The sequence below is a fragment of the Stegostoma tigrinum genome, chromosome 12 (assembly GCF_030684315.1).
Source record: "Stegostoma tigrinum isolate sSteTig4 chromosome 12, sSteTig4.hap1, whole genome shotgun sequence".
Lineage (NCBI taxonomy): Eukaryota > Metazoa > Chordata > Chondrichthyes > Orectolobiformes > Stegostomatidae > Stegostoma > Stegostoma tigrinum.
The window spans coordinates 57,870,069-57,885,061 of NC_081365.1; the positions used below are offsets into that span (position 1 = coordinate 57,870,069).

Genomic DNA, 14,993 nt, shown 5'->3' on the forward strand with positions numbered 1-14,993 from the left:
ACTTGAACCTAACACTTTTTGTCAGTGAATAATGTCAGAAAGGTAAATTATAAAATTTGTAACAAATTTAACGACACATTTTGACAAGGCTGCATAAGTTACATATATTAATGTCATTGTTTTGTATTTGAATCTCAAAACAGACCCACAAAACACACACACTTTTTCACAAGAGAGCAAGATCAGAGAATCCTACCAAAAGATCGACTTCACCCACTAATTGTCAGACGGCAGGTAACTGCAAACTCCTGTGGTGTTAGTGAAAGACATTCATACAATTGACTTTACAACAGGTAGAAAAAAGACAAAGATCACTAGCTTTGTTTTCAGTTCAGAAGAATCTATGATAAACAATTCTCTTTTAATTCAGTTTAGAAGATTTTTTTTTCTTTCAGTTCAGTTGAGAAAGTACCAATGTAGACTTTGGAGCAAGCTTAATTTATCTCCAAGGAGGAGATTTCAGGGCAGATCATGAAACAAGTCACCTCAGCAGAAGGGGTTAGTTTGTGAAACTTCCAAACCAGGAACGTTTGGTTAGAAATCTGCTGGATAATGGAACAGAGGAATTTTAGGCTCTCAGACTTGTGAAATGTTCAAGTTGTTAGTAGATGTGGAAAGGATTCATCAAATTACCTCTACACTCCAAAGGAAAAAGATAACTGTAGGAAGTCAGTAAAGCAGATTCCCAAAGAGTTGAGGTATGGAGTGTAAATTTCTCTCAACCTAATACTCTATAATGGATCTTGTTGACAAAAGAGTTGACACTTAGCTTTGCTACCAGATTCAGATCTTGGTAACTGTCATTTATATCCTGAAAGGTTGGCTTGTTCTTAATTTTTCTGTTTAATTAACTTCAGTTTTGTGGTTGAAGAAAATCTGCAGTTTTGGGTAAACGTGTCTCAGTGAATAACCATTATGTTAGCAAAGTAAAGGAAACATTAATGACTCGGCTTCATTCTACACTTTGAAGTAGGATCACAGTTCTGTATGTAAAATAATCAACACGTGGAATGGGTTTCAAAGTGGCGCACCTGAGGCAAAAACTAATTGATCCTTAGTAATGAATAATTGAAAGTTATAATGGGGAGGGAGGGTGATTTAGGACATTTCTGCACAGAAAATGAGATAGGCCATTCAGCATCTCACATTCATGGAAACTGACATTCAACACACGCATGTTGAAAAACTTACTTTTATTTGCTTTGCTTATTGTTTGGTTTTGTTTTAGACAATCTCACATCAATTACAGATCAAGGAGAGCACTTAATCTTGAAACTGTGCAAAAACAAAGCTATATAAGTGAAGCGAATAAAAGTAGGTTTGTCAACATTAGTATTTTGAATGTCAACATCCAAAGTAATATTAGTAAATTGGACCAAGCGAAGCAATTGTGCTTCCTGCTGACATCAAAGACATGTCAAAGATCTGGGGAATCTCTGTGATGGAGTTCTCCCTTTACTTGATAATTACTTAAATCTGATATCATATTAAGTTGTCTTGGAAAGCAATAGTGGAGTTATTAAACAAATAGGTCGGCAAGCAATCGCTTTGAAGTATTCATATACATCAAACAGAAAAAAAACACTTAAAATCCTTCCCCATGAAATTACATTTCCATACAGTGAAGAAAACATGTCTGATATGTGATAAAAGCTCAAATAGAGGTAAGCAAATTTAAAAGAATCAAAAAATTACATTTCTATGAGATGAACGTGCATTTTCTTTTCAGCATTCTGGAAAAAATTGACACATAAGGCCAGATGACAGAGGTGCAGAAATTAGACCATTAGGCCCATAGAGTTTGCTCTGACGTTCAATCATGGCTGATAAGTTTTTCAACGCCATTCTCCTGCTTTCTCCCCGTATCCCTTCATCCCCTTGATATTAAAGAACCTATCTATCTCAGTCTTAAATGGACTCAATGACCTGGCCTCCACAGACTTCTGTGGCAGTGAATTCCATAGATTCATCACTCTCTGGCTGAAGAAGTGTCTCCATATCTCCGTTCTAAAAGGTCTTCCCTTCACTCTAAGACTGTGCCCTCATCCTAGCCTCTCCTACCAATGGAAGCATCTTCTCAACATCCACTCTGTCCAGGCCATTCAGTATTCCACAAGTTTCAATTAGATCCGCCTTCATCACCCGAAGCTCCAATAAGTCTAGTCCCAGAGTCCTCAAACATTCCTCATATGTTAAGCTTTCCATTCCATGAACCTCCTCTGAACCCGCTCCAGGGCCAGTACATCCTTCTTGAGATTATGGGGCCCAAAACTGCACACAATACTCCAAATGTGGTTGACGACAGCCTTATAAAACCTCAGTAATACTTCCCTGCTTTTATATTCAAGTCCTCTCAAAATTATTGCCAACATTGCATTTGCCTTCCTGACTACTGACTCAACCTGTACGTTTACCTCGAGAGAATTCTGGACTAAGAGTCCCAAGTCTCTTTGCACTTCAGACTTCTGAATTTTCTCCCCATTTAGAAAATAGTCCATACTTTCATTCCTCTTACCAAAGTGCATGGCCTCACACCTTCCCACGTTGTACTCCATCTGCCACTTCTTTGCCCACTCTCCTAACCTGTCCAAATCCTTCTGCAGCCTCACACCTCCTCAATACCACTGTTCCTCAACTACCTTTGTATCATCTGCAAACGTAGCCAGAATGCTCACTGTTCCTTCATCTGGATCATTAACGTATAAAGTGAAAAGTTGTGGTCCCAATATCGACCCTTGTGGAACACCATACATTACAATTGTAAAGCCAACTTATCTTGGCGAGCCAAGATATTTAGTTGTAATTAAGATATTTGGAGCTCAGTCAAAAACCAAGTTCACTTCATAAAACAACATGCAACTTTCAGGATTTTTATAGCTAGACTAACAGCGTGAAAGTGGAAACTCTCCGAATTCAATCGATTTCCACTGATGCAGTCTGCAGGCTGTGTCAATAACACACTTCACGAGAGGTGTAGAATCAGCCACAGCAATTTTTTGGATTTCTGAATTATTCTGCCCGTGTACAGACCCCAAGAATTGCTGTCCAAAAAAAAATCGCTGCCACAGTATGACATGAACCATTGATAATGCTTTCTTAAAAAAAATCCAGTAAGATGATTGCCCAATTGTAATACTTGTGGCAAGCAGTCAAATCTTCAAGAGGAAAGTAACCATCTTGACAGTCAAAAAGAGATATAACCTTCAGATAATGCACCAGAAGGCAAATTACAGTAAGAATACTAAACATTGTCAATACTGAATTTCAACTTCTGTGGTGTCATTAGGGTAACCAAAATGGTGACTCTCCATTCGAGGTAGGGGTAATGGTAAGGGCAAGGGTGGCAGCCTATCAAAAGGTCACTCTAAGCTTCAACAGCCACTTTTAAACACTGAAAAATGTGAAGATTTGCAGCAAGTGACTAAACCTGGAAATTCAAAAAAAAAGCCTGCAACAAAATTATATTTAATTCTAAAATAAACGGTGGCCTTGTTAACATTGTTCAAAATAAATAACTATTTGAGTTTATTTGATCAACATACAAGAGAACAAATAGCAAACAACACAGAAAAAACTCCAGGCATCAAATAGTTCCCATTTTGTAAAATAACCACCCCAACAATATGCAGTTCCCAGCAGCAATTAATTTTGAATTATTTAACCTACACAACAACTCCAGTTCTAAAGCACATCGTGCCTACCCATCCATTGGTTCAGATTGCAGCCTCTGGAACCAGCCCGTTTTCTAATTTGACAAAATGTTTAATATAAAATGTATGAGTACCCTCACTGTCACTAAAGAATCCCTAGGAGAGGCAGTGCTACAATGATAACAGAATTCTGGTCTATTTGTGGTTTCCACCATTAATGTAAACTTTGTCCCGAAGTAACAAGCTGTGAATGTTTTAGTTGCTGCAAAAGTATCTGAGGCTTCAAAATGCTGTCATGTGACTGCCTCACAGCTCGAGTTCAGATCTTTATAATGTCATTTTTGCTTTTTATACCATATCAGTAACATAAGCAATTCTATTTTCTGCTGTTTGCCAAGCGACACCTTTGAAAAGGATGAAATAAACCATTTTTGACACTGCAAGTTACTCGGGTATGTTTTTAGCTGGTTAAGAAAGATGAACTGCTTCAGACAAAGACAGAAACTGCTGAAAATATTTAGTAGGATGGATAGCATCCATCAAGTAGGCTTAAGCCAGGTGACATTTCAGACATTCCTCTGAACCACCTCAAACTTCATTCCATGGGCCTAGATTTTCCAATCAGTTTCAGAAACCCAACTTAAAATACTGTCTGTGTTAAGAATTACTCATTTTAACTTTGTGTCTTTTGCACTAAAGATTCAAAGGCATCCTGTTATGTGACGTTGGATTGGGTGGGTATCAGGCTAGGGTTTGATCGGGTAGGCTGAGTTGGGAGGCTTTCATTTTGGTTGGCCATCAGGCAGGTGGACAGGTGGTATTGAATCTGGATGAAGTCATGCTTATAGACAGTGATGTTGGGTCAAGGATGTGTGCTGTGTCTGGCAGGGTCAGGTCATGTCAAGAGCTGGTTTGGGGAGGTAGGGGAGTCAGTGGTGAGTCAGGGTCAGTTTGATGGTTATCTGGGAGTTAGTGCAGGTCTTTAAACCTCTAACTTGTCCTGGATAATTATTAAGCCTACTTTTGTCAGAACTCTCCAAAGTTTGACTTCAAAGGGCTTTTCAGGAGGGTTAGGAACAAAGGGGAATTTCGCATTGGAAGTTTAAGCTTCTTGGGCAGTTGTCATAGAACATGTTGTGTGGGGATTCTGCATGACTGCAATTGCAATCTGCACTGCTCCCAAATTAATTTGATCTGTCCATGAGAATATCTGGACCATAGAAAACATACAAAACATCCGCCAGCCAAGGCTGCTTACATCCTAAGTAAGAAACTTAAAAGAAGTGAGGCAGATCTTCTCAAATCAAAGGACATTTTTATTGTAGTCTCCAATGAAGACTGCTGAATGCAACAGTGCTCTAAAGTGGCTCTTCAATTTAATGTTGACTATATTCTTCACCTCTCTCCAACCAACGTCTTCTTCCACTTTGCCCAACTCCACCCTTCACTCCATCCTCCACACCCCTATCCCCTTTTCCATGGAATTCATTGTTTCCTCCTACGGTACTGCAAACATTATTTTGCTCCCTTCAGTCTGGGATTAAATTTTCTCTCTTACACTGTCTAACCTTCGATTCCATGATTGCTGATGGCACGACAAGGGCTACTTCAATTTGGCAGGCAGTCAAATGCCACTCCAGAAAGTAGCCAGGTAATTATTTTTATGAATCCAAACCAATGTCATCATTTTGAGAAGCTCTTCCACTATTGCTGAAATATCTGGAAAAATGACAGTCAGATCACTCAGCTGAAGTCTCAAATGAGTATATAAGAGCGAAAAATTGCTGATGTGGTTCGATAGACAAATCCTACAGCTTGAAACATTAACTCATTTCTTTCTCTACAAATGATGCCAGATATGCTAGATTTCTCGGTTATTTTCTGTTTTTATTTCACAACTTAGGTTGACCATGATTTCAGAGGAACACCTTCAAGGCAATAAACTACAACAGCACTTGGTACAATTCCAAACAAATAGAGAAAATGTTGGAGAAACTGGTAGTATTTGTGGAGAGGGGAATCATGTCAACATTTCTTGTCTTGTATGACCCTTCCTCAGAACCATATATTGGAAACTGGAAACTTGTTCACCAATGAAATCTAATAGCTACTTCCCATGCTATAACCGTGGCCTACATTTATTATTACTTCCTGTTTCTCGCTCCTCAGATGCTGCCAGGCCCACTGTTTCTGCCACACTTGGCTTTTATATCAGGTTTCCATTACCTGCAGTATTTATTGTCTTCTTTTCCACCACTGAAATAAACAAAATGAACGTAGGTCCTGAGGATATGTAAATTGCAGTGATTTCTAAGGAACTCAAAATTGTAGATGCCAGATTCTGTGTTTCCTCTTTCTGGTTTCATGTGCATTTTGCAACAAATATCTGTACACAGAATCTGGATTTCATCTATTTCAATCATGGGCAATCCTTCCTTTATGTTTTCCTTCTCTCAATGTCTGGCTTTTTGCATTTCCAACATCCTTCTCCTATTTACTGCTCCAAACTCTGATCAAAGTGAAATTCAAACTGTGTCCTTTGCTGCTGGCTTCAGCTCTTTTCAGTCATCTGACTTTGATGCCTAAGGCTATGAAAGCTCAAACACATCTGCCTAAATTATCAAGATAATAAAATGTGAGGCTGGATGAACACAGCAGGCCAAGCAGCATCTCAGGAGCACAAAAGCTGACGTTTCGGGCCTAGACCCTTCATCAGAGAGGGGGATGGGGGGAGGGAACTGGAATAAATAGGGAGAGAGGGGGAGGCGGACCGAAGATGGAGAGTAAAGAAGATAGGTGGAGAGGGTGTAGGTGGGGAGGTAGGGAGGGGATAGGTCAGTCCAGGGAAGACGGACAGGTCAAGGAGGTGGGATGAGGTTAGTAGGTAGCTGGGGGTGCGGCTTGGGGTGGGAGGAAGGGATGGGTGAGAGGAAGAACCGGTTAGGGAGGCAGAGACAGGTTGGACTTGGTCAAGGAGGTGGGATGAGGTTAGTAGGTAGCTGGGGGTGCGGCTTGGGGTGGGAGGAAGGGATGGGTGAGAGGAAGAACCGGTTAGGGAGGCAGAGACAGGTTGGACTGGTAAGTCCAACCTGTCTCTGCCTCCCTAACCGGTTCTTCCTCTCACCCATCCCTTCCTCCCACCCCAAGCCGCACCCCCAGCTACCTACTAACCTCATCCCACCTCCTTGACCTGTCCGTCTTCCCTGGACTGACCTATCCCCTCCCTACCTCCCCACCTACACCCTCTCCACCTATCTTCTTTACTCTCCATCTTCGGTCCGCCTCCCCCTCTCTCCCTATTTATTCCAGTTCCCTCCCCCCATCCCCCTCTCTGATGAAGGGTCTAGGCCCGAAACGTCAGCTTTTGTGCTCCTGAGATGCTGCTTGGCCTGCTGTGTTCATCCAGGCTCACATTTTATTATCTTGGAATCTCCAGCATCTGCAGTTCCCATTATCTCTGCCTAAATTATCAACTGCTTTAATTAAATTTGTAATCCAAGTAACTCTTGCAAAGTTTCCACATGTTTGTCAAGCATGTTAAATTGATATTTTCCACTTTCCTCCTTGACAACTTCTTACTTCACAACCAATAATGGCTCCAAGTATACCCTCGAATGACCAGGTCCACACAACTGCAAAGCTGTTTGCTATCCCAATGAAAACAAAACTCCTTACTGAGCCTTCCAATGATCCAAAATTTGATAAGAACTCAGCGAAACCCCTACAGTATTTCCAGTCCTCCAAATCTATCCTTTTATAAATTGGCCTACTGACAAGAATCTCAAACAACTGTTTTTGCAGAATGCACGACAATAGATGACACGATAGATGATGAATTATTCAGCTTTATTTAGGTGTGTAAGTGAGCCAACGACTGGTTTTCTACCTTTACCTGATGTAACTGCTACCTTCACTCCTTTGGCCCTATCTGTAACCGTCAAGTCAAAGAATGTTTTATCCCACACTTTATCAATTTCTACAAAATGTGGCAGAGTGTTGCTGACATAATGTCTGCTATCATAGGGAAAAAATGTGGGAAAAAAATCGTTAGGCCTCTTGAGCCTGTAGTATCATTCGTTTTGGGTGACTTGATTGTAGCCTGTGCTCCACTTTCCTGTCTGAAAACTCCCCCATAACCCTGGACATAACTATCAATCAAATAACTACCTCACACAGCCTTGAAATATGCCTCAGAGACAGTAGGAACTGCTGATGCTGAAGTCTGAGATAACAAGGTTTCGAGCTGGTTGAACACATGCAGCATCAGAGCAGCAGGAAAGCAAGGGTCCAGAAGCAAAACGTCAGCTTTCCTGCTCCTCTGATGCTGCCTGGCCTGCTGTGTTCATCCAGCTCTACACCTTTTTATCTTGAAATATGCCTTATTTTTGTTTGTAAACAACCAATACTTCGATGTTCTGCCCTCCTCCCAGCATTTCTCTTCTTTTGTCAAATTGAAATTTGTGCAAATCCCCTCTTTGTCTCTCCTTCTATCTTGAAGACACAGTGCTAGCTGTGACCAGAAAGAGGTTTTCACGAAGAAATGAACAACCTCAGGCCACAGTAGTCGAGAGTGACACTTGGTTCCAAGATATTGTTGAAGAACCATGCAATTAACTGAACTCACCATCAATCCACGTACACCAGACCTGAAGTGCTTGTAATTAACACTGTGAACAAAACCTTTCTCACAGCATCATGGGCACAAAATTGGTAAACATACAATTGCCACGGACACAATTAAAAGATCTAAAGTTAAGGCCCTTATGAAGCATTACTAATTAAGCTTGCCAGTAGTTGGTAAAGTAGGAATAACAAAACTACCCAAACACTTAATTAGGATGGATAAGCCTCTCTTGGTTATTTATCAAAGTTGACTGAATGACAATAAAAGGTGCATGTAATCAGTTGATTAGCAGGACTAACCAAAAACACTGACAGTGGGCTGAATGGTAGTGGCTTTGTCTGCCAAAGGGAAATATATTCAGTGACATACCTGTTTGGAGTTCTTCTCCAGCTTTTGTACAAGATCATCCCATCGCTGCGCAAATTCCTCAAGCCGTGCCTGTAACTTCTGAGCTACAACTTTATTTTTCAATGTTGCAAGGAGATCCTGACTGAGGGCACGAAGTTTATCCATGATCTGTCGTTTTAACTCCAGCTCTCCTTTCAGAAGCTGTTCATTAGGAAAGGGAGGACAAAAAGAGCAGTCAACAAAAGTGTACATCATCGTGTGCATAATAACCTACATAGAGCTGAAAACATTCCATTCCTTTAATAAATAACAGAAATTACTGGAAAAGCTCATCAGGTCTGGCAGAATCCACGGAGAGGAATCAGGGTTAACACTGTGGCTCAGGTGGCCCTTCCTTGGAACTCCTGAGGAAGTCCAGACTTCTTATTTCAACTGATAGCTTGCGTAAACAATGAATACTTATTTGGACATAGAATCTGTGCAAATTTCAGAAAGCTTCCACGACGTTCCCAGTACCTTTTATTTTGTGGGCTCATGGTTGTTAGCTGTATTATTCAGAACATTGACAGTAACCAACGTATTCCCACAAAAGGCAGCAGGGGATCATCCACACCAATCTGGCTGCCGACATGACGGAATTGGTAAAAATGAGTGATGAGGAAAGAAGTTTCCACCAATCTCCCAAAGCTTAGTCTTTTCATAACTTCAGGCTCCACAGGTCTATTGTGTTCTACTCAAGTACTTGTTTTTTGGCTTCCTGGGTGCTGATCGGTTAAGATTCCCATAAATTAGATTCTATGGAGCTCCAATTAGCCAGATTATACCCCCAACTGGAATAGCTCTCTCAGCAATGTTGGTCGTGATGAAATAGATTGAAAAGAGGAGAAGCCTGAAAATGCAACTGGACTATACTTTCTCAATAAATACTCTTAGTCCTGTTTTGTCTTCATTCTGTGTTTGCTAGGCAGATAAAAACATGATTTGGTCACTTTTATAGGGCTGACTATGAGATTTCAGCACATCAAACCTCTTCAAAAGTGTCAAGTAATAAATAACTGAAACAGAATTACGTACACAAGATAGAAAAAAATATTTTAGTCCAGGAACCCAAGGTAGGCAGAAAGATCATATACTAATAGGCAGAAATGGTTAAATGATAAGAGGGACAATGGTGCAAGGTGAGAGGAAGTGTTAAGGGGCAAACAGTGAAAACAAATGATGGGTCGGGAGTTGCTGCAAATATACTTGCACCAGATGTCGTTGAGAGAAAGTTCACTTTTGGGAGGAAAAGATTGAATTATTAGTAAAAGTTGAGCGAGCAGGTCTTATACTTATTGGAGTTTAGAAGGATCATAAGTGATCTTATTGAAATGGTTATGCTTCTAAGGGGGCTTCAGAAGGTTGATAGTAGAGGAAGTAGAATAGAGGCACAGTTAAAAAAATAAGGAGTCTCCCTTTTAAGATGGAGATAAGGTGGAATTCCATCTCTCAAACCGTTGTTCGATTTTGGCATTCATTCTCACATAAAACACAGGAGGCCAGGTCATCAAATGTATGCAAGGCTGAGTTGGATATTTTCTGTTTCACAAAGGAGTCAAGGGTTATGGGTAGCCGGCAGCCAAGTAGAGTTAAGGCCACAATCAGATCAACTATGATTCAGCTGAACAGTCGAGTAGGCTTCAAGGATCTAATGGGCTACACCAGCTCCTGTTTCTGAAGTAATGATCTTAAATAGCAGCATCTGACTGGCTGTCTGGCATAAATGTAAGTTGTAATCACTATCTGAAATTTTTGAACTCAATGTCGAGTCTTGACGGCCGCAAGTAACTTATTGGAAAGATGAGCCCCTGTCCTTTGAGCTTCAGTCCAGGGGTAAGTGTGATTTACTTGTATTTCTTCAAGTTTAATACAATGTGTTCACTGTCACAATGCAGTCTCGTCCATATCAGGAAAACTGCATAAACATTGGATTCTTATTTTAATGAACACCTCTTTTGAAGACCCCAAGCTTTCTTCTCTTCTGCCTTCAACCCAATCATTGATCCTTTGATCTTTCCATCTTATCTCCTGTACTTGCTGAAAGCACATTACATCTGCATCATTTTACAGATCTGATGAAAGGCCACTAACCTGGAATGTTAATTCTAGCTCTCTTTTGACAAATACAATCTGATCTGTGTGTTTCCAGTGTTTTCTGTTTGTACACTATGCAATATGTCAGCAAAATATTCAATCATGGAAAACTATCACAGATGAATCTCTTTATCTGACAGCCACACATGAGCACTCTTTGGCAACAGTCATAAGATATCTTGGAGACAACAGCCCTGGTTCACTTTCGCCCTCCACAATCAAGAAATATGCAAGCCTGGTAATAAACCCATTAATCATTACATTTGTTTTGTAGCTGATAAAGAACTGAAAGGATAGGCAAATTCAAATTTTCATCTTTAGGGTCCAAGGAGAAGAAGGGGTGGAAGTTGTGATACTCTTATAAACCCAGTTAGATCCTAGTTGGCTACTGTTTTTAGTTTGGGAAAATTACATTGAACTTGAAAGGATGCAGCACAAATTCATCAGAATAAATTGTGGCCAAAAGCGTTCAATTATGAAGGTTTCCATTAACCAGGCTTGTACTTCCACAGATCTAGAAAATTAATAAATAACATAACGACGGTGTTTAAATGATGACAAGATTCGACAGGATAGTGAGAGGCAAAAACTATTTCCTTCATTAGGAGAGAAAGCACAAGAGAATAAAAGCCTGAAGAGATGAGCTAGACTAGGTGTCAGAAAGTTTTTCTCCACAAAAAGTAGGAACATGGGTCTCTCTGCCCTGATCTGGTTTGGTATTATGCATTTTGAACTGAAAATTTTAGCAAGGAAAATGTTCATTCTGAGAACAAGTAAAAATTGCCCAGTATATTTTGGCTTTTAAATTTAGATTTCACAACAGTCATTCATTTCTATCATCTCTCCAAAAAAAAATCTATTTTAACAACTTTGATGATAATGTTGCAGCTTGTGCAATATCCTGGGAAGAGGAAAATCCATTCAGTGTAAAGTATCCACGATACATTGCCTTAAAATCTCTCCTCTGCAACGTGGTTGGCTATAGAGAGAACTGGACCTGACCTTTACACAATCCTATGTTTTGTTATGGTATACACCTCCTAAACCCACAATTACAGTTTCACTAGTTAGAGAGATTCAAGTAATTCCACAGTTCACACGCAATTAAAATCAAATACTATATAATCAACGTCTGTTAGATCTTAGCAATTGTAAAGGCTGAAATGTTGGAGCGTTGGTGAGTCTCATTGTAGGTCAAGGACGTTTTGTGGTGAAATGAGTAGCATTTCTGCCTTTGAACCAGAGCTCAGTATTCAAGTCGTACTGTTGGACTTGATGGCCAAGGAAGGTACATCTAAAATATGTTGAAACAGGGTGAATATGATCTTGTAAATCCTTCCTGAAAATGCCAATGGCAGGCAGTAAGAACCATGGGATGAAAAACTGGAGTCTCTATCGTCGTGATTTATCACTTCAGGCTACAATTTGAAAAGTATTGCCACAGCCACCCAGACTCCTTGAGAATTGGCTAGCTCACTTAACTAGGCAGTCAGTGTGAATCTATTTCATGCAAACAACATGCAGTTCATATCCACTGGTGGTGGATTTGGGATCTGCTTCCCAATGCTACCTGTGGTGAAGGGCACGGCATATGGGTTAGACCTGCCCTCCTGGTGTAGGAAGAACAGTTTTGAACAACAATTGAGGTGTTTCATGTCATTTATTTTTAAATCCAGAAGTCACATGACACCAGGTTTTAGTCCAACAGATTTATTTGAAATCACAAGCTTTTGGAGCACTGCTCCCTTGTTAAGTAAAGGGAGGTGTACTTCCTTCTGCTTCACCTGGCGAAGGGAATTGCTCTGAAAAGCTTGTGATTTCAGACAAATCTGTTGGACTATAACCTGGTGTCGTGTGACTTTTGACTTAATGTGCCTGGTCCAACACTGGCACCTCCACATCATTTATTATTAAGGAAAGATTTTTCCATTGCTAATTCAAAGGTTTTCCAGAAAGTCAATGATGATCCAGCAGCATTTTCAGAATTTGTTGGAAAAAAAATAACCATACGTCTTTACTAATGACAACTCACCCAGCAACCTGAAACAAGGAAGAGGTGCCAGCAGATTTGAGCTGTTCCATCATCAGCTTTGCAAGAATAACATCACTCCCTTCACAAAGTCAATATTCATTATTCCATTGCTCAATGACCTTGAGAATGTACGGATAAATTGCCTTTTTGATCTGTTGTTAGTCCTTGTGCTGTCAGCATACCCACAGTGCTATTAAGTATTCCAACATGTTGGGTGAGCAAAAGTAAAGGAACAATGATATAGTTTCAAGCCAAAATGGTTTGTGACATTAAGAGGACATTGCAGGTGGTGGCGTTCACACATCCGTTCTGATCCTTCTTTTTGTTGGTAGAGATCACGAATTTGGAAAATACAGCTAAAGAAATGGTGGTCACTCTTCACGAAAAATGAGAAAATATTTGGAGAATTGCAGTCATAAAATCAAGCACAGTCATAAAATCAACGATTTTGAACACTTTTTAACATCAGATTAGCTGAGTTTCATAAGGACTAGTTTTGATGGGTTAGTGGCTTTTAGTTTTTGGTGGTTATGCTTTAATTGGAAATGCTCAGATCTGGCAGCATCAAAACAGAGAAATCTGTATTGACCCTTCCTTGAAGGACCTGAAACATTAACTCTGATTTCTGCCCACAGATGCGTCTTCCCGTTTTTATGTTTTGATTAGGACGGCTTTAAAACAATGAAACATATATTTCTTTAATAAATCTTCGCAGAGAACTGGCAACTGGCTTTAAAAGATTTTTTTTACTGTTATTAGGTCAATTTTGCTTTGAAGAAATCATCAGAAGGTTGATTGACATAAACAGATGGATTGAATCTTGCATCTTAATTAATCTAAGAATGCCTCTTGTTGGTTTGTACTTTGCAGTGTCATGCATGTAGAACGGTTTCAAAACAGGGATTTTTCACAAGGTTAGTTCTGTACTCTTGTAGAGCTGAGAAGAAAAGATGCATTAAGTCTGAAATGAATAGAAATGGGACAGTCAAACCGAGTTACCCATTCCCGAAAAAAAATCTATAGTGCCAGGATCTGTAAACAAGTTGAAGGTTACCTGGGTATAAGAGATTGTGACTGTGATGGATGGAAGAAAATAAACGGAAAATGAGTAACTGACTGTATGACCAGAAGTCCAAAAGACACAGAAGCAGTAGGCCATTCAGCCCATTTAGTCAGCTCAATCAGTTCATGTCTGATCTGATAATCTTCAACTCCATTTTCCTGCTTTATCCCATAATCCTTGATTCCCTTACTGATTAAAGATCTATATCAGCCTCGAACATTCTTAAAAACCCAATTTTGATAGCTCTCTACAGGAAAAAATTTCACATATTCATTATGATCAGAGAAGAAATTCCTCCTAATTTCTGTTTAATACGGGTGATTCCTTACTCGTAAATCATGCCGTCTGGTTCCAAGCTCTCCCACAACAGGAAATAACCTCTTAGTATCGACACTTTCATGCCCCCTATGTTTTTGTCAAATCTCCTCTCATTCTTCTAAGTTTCACTGAGTACCAACCCAAACTACTTAAACTCACCTCATAAAAAAACCCTTCTGACCCAGGACTACGTCTAATGCTGGTGTAGCTTTTTCTATAATGAGGGGACCAAGAAGGTGTGCAGTATTCCAGGGAGGTGTGAATAATATCTTGTATAGTTAAAGCAAGAACTTACTATGTTTATACTCTATTCCCTATGAAATAAAGGCCAATGTTTAATTAACCTTGCCTGTTACCTGTGGAAGTCGGATATCAGTTTTTCGTGATTAATGCATTAGGTCCTGCAAATCCCTCTGTTCCTAGCTTTATGCAGTCTACCCTGACTTAATAAAATTGAATTTGAATAATGGAATTACTTGAAAAATACAAAAGCAATAAATGAAAAAATACTGAGGAATTAATTTGAAAACAATCTATAAATCAACATTGACAGATGAAATATATATTAATTGCATTTAGTGGTATCAGTTTGTCTTACCCAAATCAGCACCTGAGTATTCATGACAAGGCTACTAACTTACTGTACAATTATTATCTGATCACATTATTAAAAGACCACTTCAAAAATCAATTACACTTACCGCTAATTTTCGCAAATTAGCAACCATTTCATTCTGGTCCCTGAAACCAGTTGTCTGAATCTTTTCCACTGATTCCTCCTTCTCCATCAACCATGCATCAAACAGGGACTAAAACAAACAGGAT

The 14,993-nt window shown here is 39.7% G+C and overlaps 1 protein-coding gene across 11 annotated transcripts in view; it reads right to left on the reverse strand.

The window, feature by feature from the left end:
• dmd (dystrophin) overlaps nt 1-14,993 on the reverse strand; it is a 1,835,475-nt gene that overhangs the window by 1,090,654 nt on the left and 729,828 nt on the right. For all 11 annotated transcript variants that reach the window (XM_059650343.1, XM_048540566.2, XM_048540567.2 and 8 more), the window contains 2 exons: nt 14,870-14,977; nt 8,644-8,823 (listed from right to left, as the gene is read on the reverse strand). In XM_059650343.1, coding sequence (XP_059506326.1) covers nt 8,644-8,823; nt 14,870-14,977 — 288 coding nt within the window. The remainder of the gene's footprint in view (nt 1-8,643; nt 8,824-14,869; nt 14,978-14,993) is intronic.